Genomic DNA, 21,650 nt, shown 5'->3' with positions numbered 1-21,650 from the left:
AATGACCAGTGATGATGAGCTTTTTTTCATGTTTGTTGGCCACATAAATGTCTTCTTTTGAGAAGTGTCTGTTCATATCCTTCACCCACTTTTCGATGGGGCTGCTTTTTCTTATAAATTTGTTTAAGTTCTTTATAGATTCTGGATATTAGCCCTTTGTCAGATGGAAAGATTGCAAAAATTTTCTCCCATTCTGTAGGTTGCCTGTTCACTCTGATGATAGTTTTTGTTGTTGTTGTGTTTTTTTGTTTGTTTGTTTGTTTTATTTTTTGGGGTTTTTTGCTGTGCAGAAGCTCTTTAGTTTAATTAGATCCCACTTGTCAATTTTGGCTTTTGTTGCCATTGCTTTTGGTGTTTTAGTCATGAAGTCTTTGCTCAGGCCTATATCCTGAATGGTATTGCCTAGGTTTTCTTCTAGGGATTTTTTGGTTTTAGGTCTTACATTTAAGTACTCAATCTATCTTAATTTTTGTATAAGGTGTAAGGAAGGGGTGCAGTTTCAGTTTTCTGCATATGGCTAGCCAGTTTTCCCAACACCATTTATTAAATAGGGACTCCTTTCCCCATTGCTTGTTTTTGTCAAGATCAGATGGTTGTAGATATATGGCATTATTTCTGAAGCCTCTGTTCTGTTCCGTTGGTCTATATATCAGTTTTGGTACCAGTACCATGCTGTTTTGGTTACTGTAGCCTTGTAGTATAGCTTGAAGTCTGGTAGTGTGATGCCTCCAGCTTTGTTCTTTTTGCTTAAGATTGTCTTGGCTATGCGGGCTCTTGTTTGGTTACATATGAAATTTGAAGTAGTTTTTTTCTACTTCTGTGAAGAAAGTCAGTGGTAGCTTGATGGGGATAGCACTGAATCTATAAATTACTTTGGGAAGTATAGCCATTTTCACAATATTGATTCTTCCTATCCATGAGCATGGAATGTTCTTCCATTTGTTTGTGTCCTCTCTTATTTCCTTGAGCAGTGGTTTGTAGTTCTCCTTGAAGAGTTCCTGCACATCCCTTGTAAGTTGTATTCTTAAGTATTTTATTCTCTTTGTAGCAGTTGTGAATGGGAGTTCACTCATTATTTGGGTCTTCTCTGTTTGTCTATTATTGGTGTATAGGAATACTTGTGATTTTTGCACATTGATTTTGTATCCTGAGACTTTGCTGAAGTTGCTTATCAGCTTAAAGAGATTTGGGGCTGAGACGATGGGGTTTTCTAAATATACAATCATGTCATCTGCAAACAGAGATAATTTGACTTCCTCTCTTCCTATTTGAATACGCTTTATTTCTTTCTCTTGCCTGACTGCCCTGACCAGCACTTCCAATACTATGTTGAATAGGAGTGGTGAGAGAGGGCAACCTTGTCTTGTGCTGGCTTTCCAGGGGAATGCTTCCAGCTTTTGCCCATTCCGTATGATATTGGCTGTAGGTTTGTCATAAGTAGCTCTTATTATTTTGAGATGCATCCCATCAATACCCAGTTTATTGAGAGTTTTTAGCATGAAGGGGCGTTGAATATTATCGAAGGCTTTTTCTACATCTATTGAGCTAATCATGGTTTTTTGTCATTGGTTCTGTTTTTGTGATGGATTATGTTTATTGATTTGCATATGTTGAACCAGCCTTGCATCCCAGGGATGAAGCTGAATTGATGGTCATGGATAAGCTTTTTGATGTGCTGCTGGATTTGGTTTGCCAGTATTTTATTGAGGATTTTCGCATCAATGTTCATCAGGGATATTGGCCTGCAATTCTCTTTTTTTGTTGTGTCTCTGCCAGGTTTTGGTATCAGGATGATATTGACCTCGTAAAATGAGTTTTGGTATCAGGATGATGCTGGCCTCATAAAATGAGTTAGGGAGGTGTCCTTCCTTTTCTATTGTTTGGAATAGTTTCAGATGAATGGCACCAGCTCCTCTTTGTACCTCTGGTAGAATTTGGCTGTGAATCCGTCTGGTCCTGGGCTTTTTATGGTTGGTAGGCTATTAATTACTGTCTCTATTTCAGAACTTGTTATTGGCCTGTTCCAGGATTCAACTTCTTCCTGGTTTAGTCTTGAGACGGTGTATGTGTCCAGGAATTTATCCATTTCTTCTAGATCTTCTAGTTTTTTGCATACAGGTGTTTATAATATTCTCTGATGGTAGTTTGTATTTCTGTGGGATCAGTGGTGATATCCCCTTTATCCTTTTTATTGTGTCTATTTCATTCTTCTCTCTTATTATTCTGGCTAGCAGTCTATATATTTTGTTAATCTTCAAAAAGCCAGCCCCTGGATTCATTGATTTTTTGAAGGGTTTTTCATGTCTCTATCTCCTTCAGTTTTGCTCTGATCTTAGTTATTTCTTGTCTTCTGCTAGCTTTTGAATTTGTTTGCTCTTATTTTTCTAGTTCTTTTAATTCTGATGTTAGGGTGTCAATTTTAGATCTTTTCTGCTTTCTTCTGTGGGCATTTAGTGCTATAAATTTTCCTCTAAACACTGCTTTAGATGTGTCCCAGAGATTCTGGTATGTTGTGTCTTTGTTCTCATTGGTTTCAAATAAATTATTTATTTCTACCTTAATTTTGTTATTTACCCAGTAGTTATTCAGGAGCAGGTTGTTTAGTTTCCATGGAATTGTGTGGTTTTGAGTGAGTTTCTTAATCCCGAGTTCCAGTTTGATTGCACTGTGGTCTGAGAGACTGTTTGTTATGATGTCCATTATTTTGCATTTGCTCAGGAATGTTTTACTTCCAATTATGTGGTCAATTTTAGAATAAGTGTGATGTGTTGCTAAGAAGAACATATATTTTGTTGATTTTGGGTGGAGAGTTCTGTAGATTTCTATTAGGTCTGCTTGGTCCAGAGCTGAGTTCACGTCCTGAATATCCTTGTCAATTTCTGTCTCGTTGATCTGTCTAATATTGACAGTGGGGTGCTAAAGTCTCCCACTATTATTGTTTGGGAGTCTATGTCTCTTTGTAGGTCTCTAAGAACTTGCCTTATGAATCTGGGTCTGTATGGGGTGCATATATATTTAGGTTAGCTCTTCTTGTTGCATTGATCCCTTTACCATTATGTAATACCCTTCTTTGTCTTTTTTGATCTTTGTTGGTTTAAAGTCTGTTTTATCAGAAACTAGGATTGCAACCCCGGTTTTTTTGTTTGTTTGTTTGTTTTTTTTGCTTTCCATTTCCTTGGTAAATATCCCCCCATCCTGCCAGACACGATTGCTCATGCCTGTAATCCCAGCACTTTCGGAGGCGGACGCAGGTGGATCACCTGAGGTCAGGAGTTGGAGACCAGCCTGACCAACCTGAAGAAACCCCATCTCTACTAAAAATACAAAATTAGCCGTGCATGGTGGCACATGCCTGTAATCCCAGTTACTTGGGAGGCTGAGGCAGGAGAATGGCTTGAACCCAGGAGGCGGAGGATGTGGTGAGCTGAGATCGTGCCATTGCACTCCACCTTGGGCAACAAGAGCAGAACTCTGTCTCAATAAAAAATATACATATTATACATACACACACACACACACACACACACACACACATTCCTCCATCCCTTTATTTTGAGCCTATGTGTGTCTTTGCACGTGAGACTGGTCTTCTAAATACAGCACACTGCTGAGTCTTGACTCTTTATCCAATTTGCCAGTCTGTGTCTTTTAACTGGGGCATTTAGCCTGTTTACATTTAAGATTAACATTGTTATGTGTGAATTTGATCCTGTCATTATGCCAGCTGGTTATTGTTCCCGTTAGTTGATGTGGTTTCTTCATAGTGTAAATGGTCTTTACAATTTGGTATGTTTTTGCAGTGGCTGGTACCAGCTGTTCCTTTCCATGTTTAGTGCTTCCTTCAGGAGCTCTTGTACGACAGGCCTGGTGGAGATGAAATCTCTCAGCATTTGCTTGTCTGTAAAGGATTTTAGTTCTCCTTTGTTTATGAAGCTCTCCTTTGCTTATGAAGCTTAGTTTGGCTGGATATGAAATTCTGGGTTGAAAATTTTTTTCTTTAAGATTGTTGAATATTGGCCCCCAGTCTCTTCTGGCTTATAGGGTTTCTGCCAAGAGATCTGCTGTTAGTCTGATGGGCTTCCCTTTGTGGGTAACCCGACCTTTCCCTCTGGCTGCCCCTAACATTTTTTCCTTCATTTCAACCTTTGTGAATCTGACAATTATGTGTCTTGGGGTTGCTCTTCTCAAGGAGTATCTTTGTGGCGTTCTCTGTATTTCCTGAATTTGAATGTTGGCCTGTCTTGCTAGGTTGGGGAAGTTCTCCTGGATATCCTGAAGAGTGTTTTCCAACTTGGTTCCATTCTGTCACTTTCAGGTACACCAATTGAACGTAGGTTTGGTCTTGTCACATAGTCCCATATTTCTTGGAAGTTTTCTTTGTTCCTTTTCATTCTTTTTTCTCTAATCTTGTCTTCATGCTTTGTTTCACTAAATTGATCTTCAATCTCTGATATCCTTTCTTCCACTTGATCGATTCAGCTATTGATACTTGTGTATGCTTCACGACGTTCTCGTGCTATGTTTTTCAGTTCCATCAGGTCATTTATGTTCTTCTCTAAACTTGTTATTCCAGTTAGCAATTCTTCTAACCTCTTTTCAAGGTTCTTAGCTTCCTTGCCTTGTATTAGAACATGCTCCTTTAGCTCAGAGGAGTTTGTTATTCTCCACCTTCTGAAGCCTACTTCTGTGACTTTGTCGAACTCGTTCTCTGTCCAGTTTTGTTCCCTTGCTGGCAAGGAGTTGTGATCCTTTGGAGGAGAAAAGGCATTCCAGTTTTTGGAATTTTCAGCCTTTTTGTGCTGGTTTTTCCTCTTCTTCGTGGATTTATCTACCTTTGGTCTTTGATGCTGGTGACCTTCAGATGGGATTTCTGTATGGCTGTCCTTTCTGTTGATTTTGATGCTATTCCTTTCTGTTTGTTAGTTTTCCTTCTAACAGTCAGGCCCCTCAGCTGCAGGTCTGCTGGAGTTTGCTGGAGATCCACTCCAGACCCTGTTTTCCTGGTTATCACCAGTGGAGACTGCAGAACAGCAAAGATTGCTGCCTGTTCCTTCCTCTGGAAACTTCATCCCAGAGGGGCAGCTGCCAGATGCCAGCTGGAGCTCTCCTCTATGAGGTGTCTTTCAACCCCTGCTGGGAGGTGTTTCTCTGTCAGGAGGCATGGGGGTCAGGGACCCACTTGAGGAGGCAGTCTGTCCCTTAGCAGAGCTCGAGTGCTGTGCTGGGAGATCCACTACTCTCTTCAGAACTGGCAGGCAGGAACGTTTAAGTCTGCTGAAGCTGCTCCCACAGCTACGCCTTCCCCCCAGGTGCTTTGTCCCAGGGAGATGGTAGTTTTATCTATAAGCCCCTGACTGGGGCTGCTCCTTTTCTTTCAGAGATGCCCTGCCCAGAGAGGAGGGATCTAGAGAGGCAGCCTGGCTACAGAGGCTTTGCTGAGCTGTGGTGTGCTCCACCCAGTTCGAACTTCCCGGCAGCTTTGTTTACACTGTGAGGGGAAAACCACCTACTCAATCCTCAGTAATGGTGGACACTTCTCCCCTCACCAAGCTCAAGGGTTCCAGGTCGACTTCAGACTGCTGTGCTGGCAGCGAGAATTTCAAGCCAGTGGATCTTAGCTTGCTGGGCTCCATGGGGATGGGATCTGCTGAGCTAAACCACTTGGCTCGCTGGCTTCAGCCTCCTTTCCAGGGGAGTGAACGGTTCTGTCTTGCTGGGGTTCCAGGTGCCACTGGGGTATGAAAAAAAAAAAACAAAAAAACTCCCGCAGCTAGCTCGGTGTCTGTCCAAATGGCTGCCCAGTTTTGTGCTTGAAAACCAGGGCCCTGGTGGCATAGGCACCCGAGGGAATCTCCTTGTCTGCAGGTTGCAAAGACCCTGGGAAAAGAGTAGTATCTGGGGCCAGAGTGCATCATCCCTCATGACACAGTCCCTCAAGGCTTTCCTTGGCTAGGGGAGGGAAATCCCCAACCCCTTGCGCTTCCTGGGTGAGGCAACACCCTACTCTGCTTCAGCTCACCTTCTGTGGGCTGCACCCACTGTCTAACCAGTCCCAGTGAGATAAGCTGGGTACCTCAGTTGGAAATGCAGAAATCACCCGCCTTCTGCATTGATCTTGCTGGGAGCTGCAGACCAGAGCTGTTCCTATTTGGCCATCTTGCCAACCAATTTTAGACATTTTAATAATATAATGTGGCAACTTTGAAAATCAAATTCTCCCCTCTCTTCAGGATTTGTTGCTGTTGCTATTCAGTAACTTTTCTGAACTAATTCCGTAAAGTTTGTATTATTTATTTTGTAGGACCACTGAAGTCTCTGCTCAGTTAGGTTGGTAGTCAGCTTAAAATCAGACAAAGGTTTCTTAAATGGCCGGAACCTATAAGTCTCCTAGCCTTCACCAAGGGGCTCTCTATCTTAAACATTCTGCAAGGCAGTTTACAACTTTGACTCAGGCTCCACTTCCTGCTTGCTCAGACTATCAAGGTTAGCCAAAGGTGAGTGCCTAGAGCCATCTCAGGTCTTCCCGGGAATGCACACAGCTCTAAGTTTGCACACAGTTTCCCAAGAATATGTCAGAGCTTTCCAAAGCCCCCTATAAACATCTCATTACCCAGCTTTTCCTTTTCAGCTTTTTGATTATTATTTTGCCCCAACTGCCTCAGGTAGCAATTACTGTTGATTGCTTTTGATGAATGCCCTCAAAGAAAAGGTTGTTCACATGGGGACAGCTCCAAATCAGGTCAAATAAAGACAGCCTTATGAGTGGCATTTTTGAGGGAACCATGAGGTATGTCAAACGATGATAACTCTCTGGGAATGAGGCATTGAAGAAGCTCCAACTGTGTTCTGCTCCATCCAATGGCTTCCAGACAGCTGTTGGTTTTCAAGGCTACCATGGAGCTGGATAGATTAGGATAGGAATATGGCAAAACACCACAAAGCTCCAAGGGGAATGAAAATACATGTCAGTGCAGAAACTTGTACTTGGTTGTTTATAGCAGCATTACTCACAGTAGCTAAAAAGTAGAAAACTTAAATATCCATTAACTGATTAACGGATAAACAAAATGTTGTATATCCATAAAACAGGGTATTATTCAGCCATAAAAAGGAATGAAATACTGATACATGTTACAGTGTGAATGAACCTTGAAAATATTACGCTAAGTGAAAGAGGCCGATCATAAAAGGCCACATATTGTATTATTTCATTCATATAAGATATGGATTAGTGGTTGTTTATGGTTAGGGGAATAGAGAGGTGATAGCTAAAAGGTAACAGATTTATTTTTGAGGTAATGAAAACGTTCTAAAATTGACTGATGATGATGGTTGCACACATGTGTGAATATTCTAAAAATCGTTAAACTGTACATTTTAAATGTAAGAATTGTATGGTATGTGAATTATATCTCAATAACACTTTTAAACAATGCCACAAAACTTGTGTTCTTATTAAGATTCAGCTGATTTTCTTGAATAAATGTTGACAGGACTGATATAAGCCTTTGGTAATTAGTGGAGGTCTGAAAAGTTGGCACTGACAATTTTTTCCAGTGTTCCCATTAATTTTTTGGAGGAATTTTCAGGTGGTCCTTACGATGACATTTTTGCTGACATCCTTCATTCACTTTTAATGCTCAGTACAACAGTTTGTTCCGATCACCCTTAAACAAAACACAGCATTCTGTTCTAAGTGATAATGCTAAATATACCACCGTCCTCTCTTTAGTACTCTCATAGGTACTATAATCTATTTACCCCGATATTCTTTCCAGTCTGTTTGATGTATTTCTCTTCTGTTTTCCTCTCTACCTCCACCCTAATAACCTAGCTGAGGAGCAGACAGCAGTGGGTGATGTGGGGAACTACTGAAGAGCTTAATATTTTACACTCCCCTGCTCTCACCTCCCTGTGTTTCTCCTCCACCCCCACTCTAGGTGTCCTATGTGAAAGCCATTGACATTTGGATGGCAGTTTGCCTGCTCTTTGTGTTCTCAGCCCTACTAGAATATGCTGCCGTTAACTTTGTGTCTCGGCAACATAAAGAGCTGCTCCGATTCAGGAGGAAGCGGAGACATCACAAGGTAGGCCTTTGGGTCACTGCCTAAGGAGGGATAGCTGGTAGTGAACAAAAGATTTCTAAGCAGTCTTGTCTGTGTTATTTGTTTCAATGGTCCACCCTTCTCAATGTGCAAGGCAGGTTAGAAACAGAAATTAAACACCTAGAGGTCTCAGCTTTCCCTCCCATAAATAATGCCCTAGAGTTGGGTCTATAGGCAGTCACTCTTCGAATCGTAACAGTAACACTACAGAAATTATCAAGTTATACCTAAAGGCAGAACTAATTAATTAAAAGCTGATGGGGTCAAGAAAATAACTAACTATAAATCTAAAAGATTGGGAGATGTCCATTGGCTTTTTTCTGCAAGCCTGCATTGTTTTAATAGGCTTGATTCCAGAAGACAATTGCACCACAAAAGGTGAGATCTTAAAGTAGAATGCCCAGGTTCAGGCCTTTGCTTCCTGCCTCCAGGAAAGAGGCAACAAGCAAGATCTCCGCCAGAGTGGGTTCTCTCTCCATATGAGGGATTGAAAAAAGGAGTATTTGACATGGCACCTCTGAAAAGTTACCAACCTCTGTTCACAAACTGCTCCATACCCTGGGTCCATAACTAGTTCCCCAGAAGATCCAACCACCCTGGCTTTTTCCTTAGTTCTTCAAACATACACACAGGACTTTTAATATCTTGTTCTCTTTCCCTGTACTGCTTTTCCAGTACACTGTGTGTCCTAGCAAATGCCATGTTCCAATTGAACTCAATTTCTAAACTTCTAAAAATGTATCTCGATTTAAAAGCGTAAATTCAATGATGTGATTTTTTAAAGCCAATCTCTTCCACCAAATCGCAAGCTCCATAAAAGCAGAGACCGTGTTTGTTTTTGCTCCAAGGTCTATCTCTGGTGCCTAACACAATGCCTAACATACAGTGAGCATGCAATAAGTATTTGTTAAACAAATGAACAAAGGGATAAACAAACGATTAGGTTGATGCAAAAATAATTGCAGTTTTGGCCATTAAAAGCAATAAAGAAGAAGCCTCCAGACAGAGAGTCTGAAGTTTTTCCAGTGACAGATTAGGGCAACCAGGGACCCTGTCATAGCGTTGCAGGTCACAGCACGTACCTGCAATGTGCCAGGTCCCACAAGCTTTAGACTGACCTATATAAAATCGTTGTCTATTAGTCAGTAAAGCTCAAAAATAAAATAAAACAAAACAAAATAGTTGTCTGCCCAAGCACAATGTGCTGTGACAAAGGACCCTGCCTCTTAGTTTTCTTTAGTATGTGACTTCGAGCTAGCCTATTCTTGGGCCCAGGTTCTCCATGTGCAAAGTGCATATAAAGGGAAACTCTGGTGAGAATTAAATCAGGGGATGCCAAAGTAGCTTTAAGTTTTGTTCCTGCCACACAAGTGCCAAGGATTTAAATGATTACATATACACACATTTCCATCAGTATGTTTCTTAAACATCAGCAATCTGATTCAATTAACTTCTGGCAGTTTACCACAGGGAGGAGGCCGACATTCCAAGACAGAAGACGTTCATGGGAATTAAGATATCACCATCCTTCTAAACTACATTAAGGAGGAAATTGTCTTGGGTTCAGCAAGCCAGATAGAACTTCTTAAATGACCCCTGGTTTTAGTTACTCTATGTTGTCCATTTAATACCTAACCTCTGATGCTTTAAAAAAAAAAAAAAAAAAAAAAGTCTAATTAAGAAACTGGCACGATGGTTTGTGCCTATAATCCCAACTATTAGGAAGGCTGAGGTGAGAGGATTGCTTTAGCCCAGGAGTTCCAAACCAATGTGGGCAACATAGTGACTTTGTCAAAAAAAAAAAAAAAAAAAGAGAGAGAGAGAGAAAGAAAAGAAAAGAAGGAAAGGAAAGAAAGGAAAGAAAAAAAAGAAAGAACTAAAGAAAGAAACTGACCAAACATAACTATCCCTGGGATTTTATTTTTCCTTTTCTCCCCCCGCCCCCATAGACTAGCTGCTTTTTGTAATTTCGTCTGCTAGAGACAGTTGTTGTAAACACTAATTTGAAAAGACTATGTCCAAGATATTTTACTAGCACCAGCCCTTTTGATTGGGCACTGCACAGCTCCAGTAGATGCTGTTTGCATGGACTAAAATGAGAATGGAGCCTCCTAAAGATATATAGTATGGTGGGCCTATGGTACTTTCAAAGGCTGCTTCTACCTTCCCCAAATATCTACCAGTTTGACACACTAGAAGAAAACAAACACTATCTCTCTGGCCAGATAAAGTGTGAATAAGGCCACTAGCTAGATTTGATCAGATTCTCCTGCTCAGTTCCCTCCTGGAAGATACCTCAGCAATCACCCCATCCACTCCTTCCATGCAACTGATGAGGGAGACCCACAATAGCAAGGCCAAGTCACCAGTATCATGAGGCACTACTGGCAAAGGCAGGAGAGGTGCTGAAAGACCCGAGACTCTCCTCTAAACATTAACCATATCACCGTGAGTTCTTATCTGTTCATCAGTGTGTCCATCCTGAAGCAGATAAAAATGGCCCTGCATTTACTAGATCTTAAATAAAAACTAAGCCTCATCACAAGGCAGAGGTCAAAAACTAGTAGCCAGAAGGCCAAATTTGGTGTGCAAATATCTTTACTTTGGCCTGGAGTGTTTTTAAAATCTGGACTAAGGGGTCAGCATTTAAAAATCACACTTCTGGCTTCACTAGAAAAAAATCACAGCATCCAGCCACACTGGATGTGCTTCCCATAAGGTACTGGTACACTGGAACTGCCTTTAGGTAGGGAATGCATTTTCCAATTAATACCATCCCTTCTAACCAGGGACATTTCTCAGCCCCAACTCACTTTACCACTCACATTTCTCCTGCCTGCCTCCCTGTATGCATTTGAATTAATGTAATCTCATTCATAAGGGCTCTTAAGTTGGCCCAAATATCAGAAATTACAATGATGCAGAATTAAGCTCACCATAAAGAATAGTTTCCTTTAGAGTAAGCCACTCTGGAAGTGATTTGTACACTAGAGGTGTACCAGTTTGTTCTGCAGAAACCTCTCTTTAACAGGAAGTTTGCAGACGGGATTTTAAGTCCCAGATGGTGAGTGGAGAAGAACTAGCTACATGCCTGAATTTCTCAGAGCCTGTGATCTTGGCCAGCTTTCCCAACTCCCACCATCTTCCCATGTTGTCTCATTTATTGTGCAGAAAGCATCTGGTTCTCGAATTCTCTGGCCGGCCTCCTTAGGCAAATTATTAGGAAACCATATCTGTGAGCACCAGACTCAGCAGGCATACTACTAGCAACCTCCCTGAGTTCCAGAGTACACTACCAGATTTCCCCTGCTCCAGCTCCAAGCCGCTCTAGATGCAGTTGGGCATGCATTTCCTGCCACCTGCTGGTTCCAATAAGAATAGCAAGCCTTTTACCAGTCATTCCTAGGGAATTTTTCTCCCAGACACAGTATGAAATTGATAATCCTCCAGCTAGATGGGGTCTTCAATCCAAACCTCTACTCCTTCCATTCCCATGTTTAACAGATGAAAGGCAAAGAATAATTCACCCAAAGCAGCATAAAAAGTTAATTTGGTACTTCCTCCTACCTAACTAGGTCCCAGTTTAAAATAAAAAATAAAATAAAATAAAACACCATCCCAGCTCCAGCAAGGGGAGATTTTCATTGAAATGCAATAGTGTCAGACTTACACCCCCTTCTAAGTACTTGGCCGGCTCCCCCCGGCTCCTCTCCTTGGCCCTGGCATTGAATCTTCTACTGTTGCCCTATTCATAGACAAGTACTTACTGAACACCTGATTGCCAGGCACTGTATGTAGCACATCCTCTTCCTCCTCACTTTTGCAATGGTGTTGGACAGGATTCATTCATTTTCCAAGGATTTCTTGAGCATTTACCATATGTCTCAAACCTTTCTGGTGCTAAAAATACAACTCCATTTGAACAAACAAACAACAACAAAAAAAAGCAGCTAAAGCTGGTGAAGATATACAAGTAAACATTTGCTCAACAAACATATACCAAATTTTGAGCTTATGAACCAGGGACTATGTTCATATGTTCAGTGTTGAGAGTGCAGTGAACATGACAGACTTTGCCTCTACTTTCATGGAGCTTATAATCTAATAAGAGACAGATGTTAATGAAGAAATTACCAACAATGTGATAAGAGCTTTAAAAAAAGACGGAGATATGTACAGAGAGCTTATGGAGCACACAGCAGGAACGGCTAGCCTATACTTGGGAGCTCAGAGAAGGCTTCTGAGGAAAAATTAGGTGAAAGAGGAGTTGGAGCCAAGAGATGGGGTTGTGAGTGTGTTCTAGGCAGGGAGAACAACTTGCACAAAGGCAAGAAAGGAATTCAAGAAAAGAACCATGACATTTTCAAATATAAGGAAATATTTCGGTGACTAAAGACACCAGATAGAAATGGCACAAGATGAGACTGGAAAAGCAGGCAGCGTCCAGGTTCTAAGGCCTTGTTTATCGTGTTCAGGATTTTAATTAACCTGAAGTCAGTGGCAGCCTATTAAAAGGTTCTAAGCAAAAGATGACCAAGATCTGTGTTGTAAAGACTCAGATGGGTTGGGTGGTGGGGGCAGATTGGAGGCTGTTGCAATGGTGGGCTGGACACAGTGGCTCACACCTGTAATCCCAGAACTTTGGGAAGCCGAGGCAGGAGGATCTCTTGAGGCCAGGAGTTCAAGATCAGACTGGGTAACATAGTGAGACCCCCATCTCTACAAACAAAATAAAACAAACAAACTGGAAGGTGGCCTGTCCTACAGTAGAGATGGAGAGGCACCAGTGGATCCTATACTGAGTTTCTTGTTCTCTGTTGGCCAGGTCCTGCACGGGAACAAGCAGAAGATGGTGTTCCTTTCCTTAAAGCGTTATCTAGGTGGGCAATGTGAGCTGATAAAACTTCCCAGTGCCAACATTGAATCAACAGCTCAGTTGAGACCAAAACATTAGACTCTCAATTCCTCCTCAGAGCTCACATGCAAAGTTAACAAAGCTGGACATGAGGAGAGCAGACAATAGGGCCTCCATGATTCAGACCAGGGCAAGACCACTATGACCTGGGAAAGGGATGAACTAGAAGGATCAGGGCAGCAGGCATTTTGGTAGTGAGCATAAGGAAGGGACATGAGAATGCACAAGAGAAAATGTACAAACAAAGCTGGAGGGGTGCAAAGTATCTGGTGGCGGAGAAGGAAGGCCTAGAAAGGTAAGTTGGAGCCAAATGATGAAAGGTCTTGAAAGAAAACTTAGTAAAAATCCAGAGGTCTGTCTGAAGTTACAACTGCCAGGGATATGGGAACATGGAGGCAGGAAGAAGCTGTGGCTTCCCTGGCTTGTAGAATGGAAGTGAGGCCCAGAGCTCCTGCTCCATCCTGGCCTATAGCCATCCCCCTTACCAATCACTCCTGGGAGCTATTAATTGGGGAATGGGATGGGGAAGAGGGCAAGGAAGCAACAGAGGCAAAGCAGGGGATCTCTCCAAATTGTCCTCCGAATTTCTAAGTAAAACCCAGTACAACCTTGAATATGTTCTTAATTATAACCTCTGATGGTCAAAAGAAACTTGTGGAGTAGTGGGGAGAATCTTATCCCCCAGCTAGAAGAAAAAATGAAATAAAAATTCCCGAGACTCACAGAAGGAAATTACTTGCCTATGGTCATACAGCCAGCAATTTATACAGCTGAGACTTGAACACAGGTCTCCAGACTCTGAACCACATTCCTATCCCCTGTTCTGCACCTGTTTCAGCAGGCAAGTGGCGCCCCTCTATAAGGCAGAACTCCCCAGCCAGCCAAAAAGCCTCCAAAAACCTAGAGTGATGCAGTCTGGAAAGCAGGGAGAACCAGATGGGCATGGCCTGGCCCCCAAAGGAGTGCCTTGCAGGGAGGGTGCCTAGCCCTTGTCTTATTTTAAGTAGAGCCCCATGTTGAATCTATTCCAGGAGGATGAAGCTGGAGAAGGCCGCTTTAACTTCTCTGCCTATGGGATGGGCCCAGCCTGTCTGCAGGCCAAGGATGGCATCTCAGTCAAGGGCGCCAACAACAATAACACCACCAACCCCCCTCCTGCACCATCTAAGTCCCCAGAGGAGATGCGAAAACTCTTCATCCAGAGGGCTAAGAAGATCGACAAAATATCCCGCATTGGCTTCCCCATGGCCTTTCTCATTTTCAACATGTTCTACTGGATCATCTACAAGATTGTCCGTAGAGAGGATGTCCACAACCAGTGAAGGGTCTGAAAGGTTGGGGGAGGCTGGGAGAGGAGAACGTGGGAATAGCACAGGAATCTGAGAGACTAAGGAAGAGAAGGGGAAGAGAGGGAGGGGGCACACTTACACAACTCTCTCTGCAATATGTGCAATAGCAAAATGCAGTGATGCATGAATTTTACAATGTGGCACTATTTAACCTCGGGTGGGCTGTGGGCGGGGGGTCAGGAGGGACTTTTCTAATATAGGAACTGAGGGCTGGGAGGAAGGGAGGGGGTAAAGGCAGGGGTGGGGATTGGGGAAATAATAGCTTTCAAAAATCTCAGTCCATGGCTGTGCAGTTTTCCTGTTGGGAAGGAGAGCGCAGTCTGCCCCAGAGCAGAAAGAAAGCAATGTAATATATGATATATATTCATGCTTAATATTAATGCAAAACCACAAAAACAAAAGATTTGTTTCTTAACCTATCAGCCTAGTAACTGCTTAAATTTTTAAAGTCACAGAAGTAATGGACAAATTTTCCCAGAGTGGAAACAGTCACAAATAAGCTTGCTCTGGTGTATGTCCCACATCATACCCCTCCAAATGCCATACCCGTCTTCAAACTGACCCAGGCAGACACATGCCAAAAAGCCATTTTGCCTCTGCTTCAAGAGGGCTGTGTGGTATGGGAAGGGGTAGTGGAAACGGGGACAGGTGGAGAGACGAGAAGGGAGTGACTAAAGAGACAGACATTTCAGAGGCCAAGGATTGAGAATGTAGGTAACCCCAGCTCAACCCTCACATCTCAAGGCCACAACTGTACCTCTCTGAGCCCTCTTGCTTCTGTGCTTCAACAATGTCCCACTCACCCTCCACCACCACCCAGAAATGGCCAACGTGGTTTTCTCATTATATTGCCAATGTGCAACCTTTTTTTATGGTTAAAAAAAAAATCTTGAAAAATAATATGCAGATAGACTGAGTGTAAACAGATACTTTTTTCAAATGTCTATTTTTTTGGAGAGTCTCTTTGGAACTGCAACTCAGTGCATGTTTGGGAAGGTGGGGTCAGTGGTGTGAGATACAATTATTCTCTAGTGGTCCTACAGAGTAAAGTTTTAAGAGGTGAAACAGCAGTGTTGAGTCTGCTGCCGATTAGACATAAATGGGTGGGGAGAGATAGTAATGTTTAGAAAATGTTTGTTATATTTTGACATATCATATATCACAATGTGCAAAGTTTGGGGGGCTGACCCCGTTATATTTTTGTAAGTCTGTTTTTTTCCTTTTAGGTGCTTTAACATTTAGGAAAGTTAGACAAATATTTTTCTTTCAATTCTGAAGTGCCAGAATTGTCCTGGGACAGCTAGGGCACTCCAGAAAAAAGAAGCACCAGGAGATGAATTTAGTTTGGGGGATGGGGTGGGCATGGTCCTGCTGACAGAAATGGATATCAGAGATGGGAAGTCTGCAAGGTGGAGACAGCAGGCCTCTGTCCACTGTCAACAGCACTATGCCTGAAATAATGGCACCATTGTCTGAAGCATTTTCCCTGCTTTGGCCCATGGCCAGAGTATGGGGGTTCCATTTCTTTCTTTGCACTTTAGTGTCTGAGCTTTGGATCAAAGGTGTAGGTAGAATGTTGAGATAGCTGACAATCAGTTTGTCCTGAGGCCTGGGGTTTCAAATGTGTCTTTTAAAAATCTCCAACTTGAGGCAGGATGGAGGAGGAGTGGTAAGCAGAGAAGACACACTGGAAGCCTAACTTTTCCCTAAAGCACCTTCCCCTAGGGGATTTTCTCCCATTCCCTCAGCACAATAACTAATACAGTCCTAAAGTAGCAGGTCAAGACAAAGATCTAAAGAGATTTACATAAGGAAAATGCACTATGCAGTCAAAAAAGGATTTGGCTTTGAGGCTTGAATGGTAAAGGTGATTACATCCAGGTCCAGGGAAAATAAATTATTGCCTTCCCTTCTCTTGGCCTGTGTAGACCAAAAAGCTAAACTGTATTACAGCTTTGGATGATATGATAGAACCTGTAATCTTATTTTTCTAAGAAAACTTGGGAGATGGGAGCCAAGTGGGTAGAAGTCTCTCATCGAAGACCACTCTTTCTCCCATCACAAACATGTGTCCAACGGAGGAAAAGTTTAAAAGAGGGACTTGAACGACTACACTTCAAGATGAGAACATCAGTCTTCGAGCTGCTGTCAGCACCTTTCATTAGCACTATATTCTCAAGTGGTGCATGAGTCTTTGGAGAGGCCCTTTCACTAGCACTTTATTCACTTTATTTAGGGAAAATCATTTCTTAATCTAAAAAAATTAAGCCCTTCTTCCAACTTTACTCATTACTGGACTAAATTCAGAATGTCTGAAGTCTCGGTGAATCAGGCAACAATCGTGCTAGAGCTCCAGCAGAAACTAAAGACAACGCCATTGTTCTAAGACATTCTGCCTCCACTCAAAACAGATAATCCGCAGATTCCAAACCAGCCTCCTTATAAGTAGTGTCTGGAATCCATCTGAGAGAGAGAAATCACTGGGCCATTTGCCCAACCTCTGCTGGGTCCTTGAACTTCTGCCACCATATTCAGCTTGTGGGCCCACTGGGAGCTGCCAGGTTGACAGTAGCCAACAAACAATTGAATAATCTCTTTGAGACACAGAGGGGGAATGTCACTGAAATCTTCTCTCAGACTATTTCAAACTAGTGTCCCTTATGGAAAATCAACATGAGTGGAGTGATTATAGCAATGAAAAGAACCTGGATTTTAGTCCTGCCACTACAATAGGCTGAGTGACCTTGGGTAAAGGACTAGGCTTTAGTTTCTCTAAATACACAATATGAAGAGTAGTATAGTATCTAAACTCCCTCTTAGCTCTAAGTGCTCTATGACTCTGTGTTTAAGCTAGTCTACAGGAAATTCACATGACCAAAAATTTAATGTCACTTTGATTTCTAAACCCTCCAAGGTGGATGTGTGGATACGCATGCATAAACACATGGACCCACACATTATTGCCTTTGGAAAATTTGCAGATTTCTTTTTTCTTTGCCCCTCTTGGCGAACGGTGGTGAGGAAAGGACATGAATCATTACAAAGTCAGAAATATCATCATGAATTAAGAATGGAAGCATATTCAAGGAAAAGACATTATCATCAACGTATAATGTAGTAAGGATTTAACAAATTACATGAATTTCATCTTTATGGAAAAATCAAACCAGATAAGCTAAGCCAATTACTTTAAGTGGCTCCAATGAACAGGGCAATACTTTCTTAATTTCCTCTTCAGTTTGAGCACAGGGGATACTATGCTTTGGGATTACAGATGCCAAGTGGTATGGTGGCCAAAAAACTGATTTAGGTACAATGAACGGTTTACCAGTTTTCAAACTCTTTGCTTATCCAGACCACACCAGTATTTATACATGGTGTGAGAACTGGACACTGGCATAGAGGATTGGTGATTTCACCCTCCAAAACTACAGCTAATTCTAGGAGCCAAATCTAGGAGGTACCAATTAAGCAGACCAAATTTCTGCTTAATTGATTCTCACTTATTAGCTTATAATGTATCTCATTCATTTCAAGAATAGTCAAAATAAATGGCTGAACTTTGACACCCTCTAGTCCTTTCAAACACTGTTAGCTAAGACTCTAAGGAATGAACAAGAACAGGCATGAACAGAAAGGAAAAAAAAAAAATGTATGTCCGTGTGTATGTGGACATGTAATATCTTGATTTTAACTCTATTTTTAGTTTGAGTCTAAAAAACAAGAGGATTGGTCTTTTGACCCAAATTATTCCTTCTAAACTGTCAATAAATAAGAAATGAATCCCTCTCAAAAGCTCACCAATCTTTTTCATAGGCTATTTTGTTCATACTGGGGAGAAAAATAAATACGAGACATGGTTCCTTTCCCTCAAAGTACACATCTTTATGAGCATCATAAAATATAGAGATGGTGGTTTTTGAGGCTGCATTAGATTACAGAGTGGGCTGATGCCCCACCTAAACTGGTACCATCACTGATAACAGTCTTCTGTGAAAATTAGATTCCTTAGTTAATTGCAACACACTGAAATAGAAGGGGTGATTATTATGTCTGGAGTAACTGCCTCCTTACTAGAAGAATCTGGCAAGCACAAGGCTTGGTGGTGGTACAATCTGTATCAGCTTTAGGACAGAAGTCAAGATCTAAGATTTGTAGCTGTTTCCTAGTCTGGCTGGAATCCCAGTTAAGGAGCCATGAATACCACTCCAGAAAGCATCTTATTCAATGAGCACCTTTTGCACATTCTACCCACCCTCCACACCGACTCTGAAAAGGCAGACAAGATTTTCTCTGTGAGCTATGTTTCCTGGGTTGGCTAGGTGGCTTGTACTCTGAGGGGCTGGTAAGGTATGTTGAGAAAGAGTGAATCGACCTCTTCCCTTGATATATGGCATCATTCCTTCTTGAACCAACCAACCCCAAAATTCTCTAAATAGGCAAGCAGACAGCGTGTTTTTAAAATATAATTTAGCTTCTTTTCTACCACTGAGCTCCTCCTCTCAGAAATCAACTCCAGAAATTTGAATTAAGAACCTTCCCTGGCTGGGTGAGGTAGCTCATGCCTGTAATCCCAGCACTTTGGGAGGCTGAGGTGGGCAGATTACCCGAGGTCAGGAGTTCCAGACCACCCTGGTCAACATGGTGAAGTCCCATCTCTACTAAAAATACAAAAATTAGCCGGGCGTGGTGGCGGGTGCCTGTAATCCCAGCTATTCGGGAGGCTGAGGCAGGAGAATCACATGAACCCAGGAGGCAGAGGTTGCAGTGAGCCGAGATCACACCATTGCACTCCAGGCTGGGTGAAAAGAGACTCTGTCTTAAAAAATAAAAATAAATAAAAATTAAAAAAAAAAAACCTTCCTATTTTCCTGCAGTTCTGTGAAGCCAGAGACAAGTGCTAATCCTGACCAAAGGGAGGAGTAGGAGAAATATGACTTGTTTTAATTGAGCTGCCTTGCTCTTGAGAACTACTTGCATCAGTATGAGGGAAATCATGTACGTTGGTAAGGCTTTGGCCTTATTGTATCCTGAAATCCCAATGCAGAGGGAGAACATCCTTGGTAAGCTGAAATCCCTATAGAATAACTTAAAAAAAAAAAAAAAAAAGATCCTGAAATGAAGCCCTCCTCAACCAAGCCCAGTATTAAGAGAATGAAACCAATAACTTTTTTCTGATTGTCTTAGCTGAGGATCCCAGAATGTCAAAGGTTTCCTACAAATATCTCACCCAGGTCTGAGTAACCTAGATTTGCAAGGGCCCATACTAGATGACACCTCTACCAATTATCATCCTGTTGTTTCCTAAGGATTTCTCAAGTCGTAGAGACACTAAATAGGTTTGCTCATACGTTGGTGCTATTTCATGTTGTTTTGATGGAGCTATGTGGTTATTTAAAGCAGTAACTAAGGTGCTTTGTCATTCATTAGAACAGCAAAATGAGTTCCAAAGTAGAAAAGTATTGGGCAGTAGAAACTGCCCAATAATTTTTAATACTAAGGCTCCTTCAGCTAATAGACCATTACTTCTCCTTCCTTTGCTTTCCCCCTACTCCTCCCACTGCCTCTCTTCTGTCAGCATCCCGTTTCATCAGTTTGTGCCTCTTATTTTATGAAACTGAACTATTAAAAGATGCTGATTTATTTCCAAGAGAAGTAGGGTAGACTAGAATGGACGTAACAACTCCTGTCTTATTTGCTTTAAGGCTGCAATTTCTGTTCATTGTCTTGCCCATGCACTTTGAAATTTCATTGCTCTGCTTTGGAACATTGGGTCGAGAAGTCAAAATGTAGAGAATAGCAAACCAAGAATATACTCTTCAGAGAGCCCAGTGATGGAAATTATATACTACATAGGCCATTAACCAGCTACAAAGCAGTAGCAGCTAACTAACCTGGGAATAAGAGACATCTGCTGGCTGCATACTGACTCCAAGCATAATGGGTCTCCCCTTCCCACCTCCACCTGGCTCCACAATTCCCTGCATTGTCTTTTAACCTCCTCTTCTTCAGACTTAACTGTTTCCTTATGCAACTCCAGAAACCCAGTATCTTATTTAAACACACCTGCCATTTGAAGTAGACAGGTCAGGGAGCGGTGTGGGTCCTTCTTCTGGTATAACCTCAGGTTCATCATGGGAATATAGATAAGCTGTTTCACTTTCTTGGCCTATTTACTCTCCTGTAAAAAGAGGAAGTTGCAGGAGATTCTTCAAAACCAAACTGAATATTTTGATGGGTTGAAGAAAAGAAGAGCTTTAGGGTGTGTTGTAAAAGGTTTCATTGTATTCTAGTATCAGGCTTGGCACCCCATCTCAGGCCTTCTGGTGAGTAGGTAGGGAAACATTTAAAAAAAGAGAAGTGAGTCTTGGCCCTTGAAGAGATTATAATCTTAATCCTTTTCCTTGAAAGTCAAGGTATTTCACAACACTGGATGACTTGCCTCTAAGACTAGCTTCTCACCTGAGAATCCCATCACTCATCAGGACATTCCACTCTGGTGTTTTAGCACGTGTATCCTATGAAGGCTGTAACCCACTTCCCATGGCAGTTGTCTGAATTCTCTGCCAAAGCCTCTGCAAGAATCAGAAATCAGAGCAGAACTTGTGAAATATCCTTAGAGAAATAACTGTAATGACTCCTCCCTGCTCCCCCCTCCCCCACCCCCAATGTAATCATAGTGAGAAACTTCCAGCAAGATTTAACAATGTATTCCCTGGTGTGTTCCTGTTACTCTAAGTGCACCTAAAGCAGAAAACATGGGACCATTCCAGACCATTGGAGGGTTTTGTCTAAATTCATACCATTGACTTACTAATAAAAAGCAATTTATAGCTGATGTGACTGGAGTTGAGCCAGCTCTCACCATATTCACCCTCAAACAAGACCTCATCCTGGAAACGTTTCTGAAATGCTTCTGCACTCCTATAGTTTCAACACTTCTTATAATCAGAACACTCTCTTTCTCAACAGGGATATTATGTATGCTTTATATCAATGGAATCCGAGACAATCAATCCGAAGTCTCTTGGAGGATGGGACATTTGAGCTCAGATTCTAAACAAAAGTTCTTTTCCATAGCAGTTCACTATCTGGATTTATGTAATTGTGGTCTCATTCCAGCAGAGCAGTTTCTAACGGCCCTTTACTCCCACCCAAGCTCTGGACATGAAGTAGGAAAATGAAATTACAAGGGAAGCGTGTCAACAGAGCTGCCCCTCTCCAAAAAAGTTAAGTAGATGCTCCTGCTTGTGTTGAAGTCCTTTTGTCTGTGCAAACTAG

General features: G+C 41.9%; 1 protein-coding gene and 1 long non-coding RNA gene across 3 annotated transcripts in view; one reads left to right on the top strand and one right to left on the bottom strand.

The window, feature by feature from the left end:
- The window catches only part of GLRA1 (glycine receptor alpha 1), a 103,957-nt gene extending 89,452 nt beyond the window's left edge, over positions 1 to 14,505 (top strand). Inside the window, exons 8-9 of one of the 2 annotated variants that reach the window (XM_002804589.4) lie at positions 7,941 to 8,087; positions 14,028 to 14,505. In XM_002804589.4, coding sequence (XP_002804635.1) covers positions 7,941 to 8,087; positions 14,028 to 14,342 — 462 coding nt within the window. In that variant the 3' untranslated portion in view covers positions 14,343 to 14,505. The remainder of the gene's footprint in view (positions 1 to 7,940; positions 8,088 to 14,027) is intronic. The other variant, NM_001194497.1, reaches the window with a different exon arrangement.
- LOC144329588 (uncharacterized) overlaps positions 1 to 20,968 on the bottom strand; it is a 44,033-nt gene extending 23,065 nt beyond the window's left edge. Inside the window, exons 1-2 of the long non-coding RNA XR_013394965.1 lie at positions 20,832 to 20,968; positions 20,436 to 20,550 (exon numbers count right to left, since the gene is read on the bottom strand). This is a non-coding gene — a long non-coding RNA (uncharacterized LOC144329588). The remainder of the gene's footprint in view (positions 1 to 20,435; positions 20,551 to 20,831) is intronic.
- Between the last annotated feature and the right edge of the window lie 682 nt (positions 20,969 to 21,650).

The sequence above is a fragment of the Macaca mulatta genome, chromosome 6 (assembly GCF_049350105.2).
Source record: "Macaca mulatta isolate MMU2019108-1 chromosome 6, T2T-MMU8v2.0, whole genome shotgun sequence".
In the NCBI taxonomy this organism is placed as follows: Eukaryota; Metazoa; Chordata; class Mammalia; order Primates; family Cercopithecidae; genus Macaca; species Macaca mulatta.
Note: the sequence above shows the minus strand (reverse complement) of the source record. Positions and strands in the feature narration are given on the sequence as shown.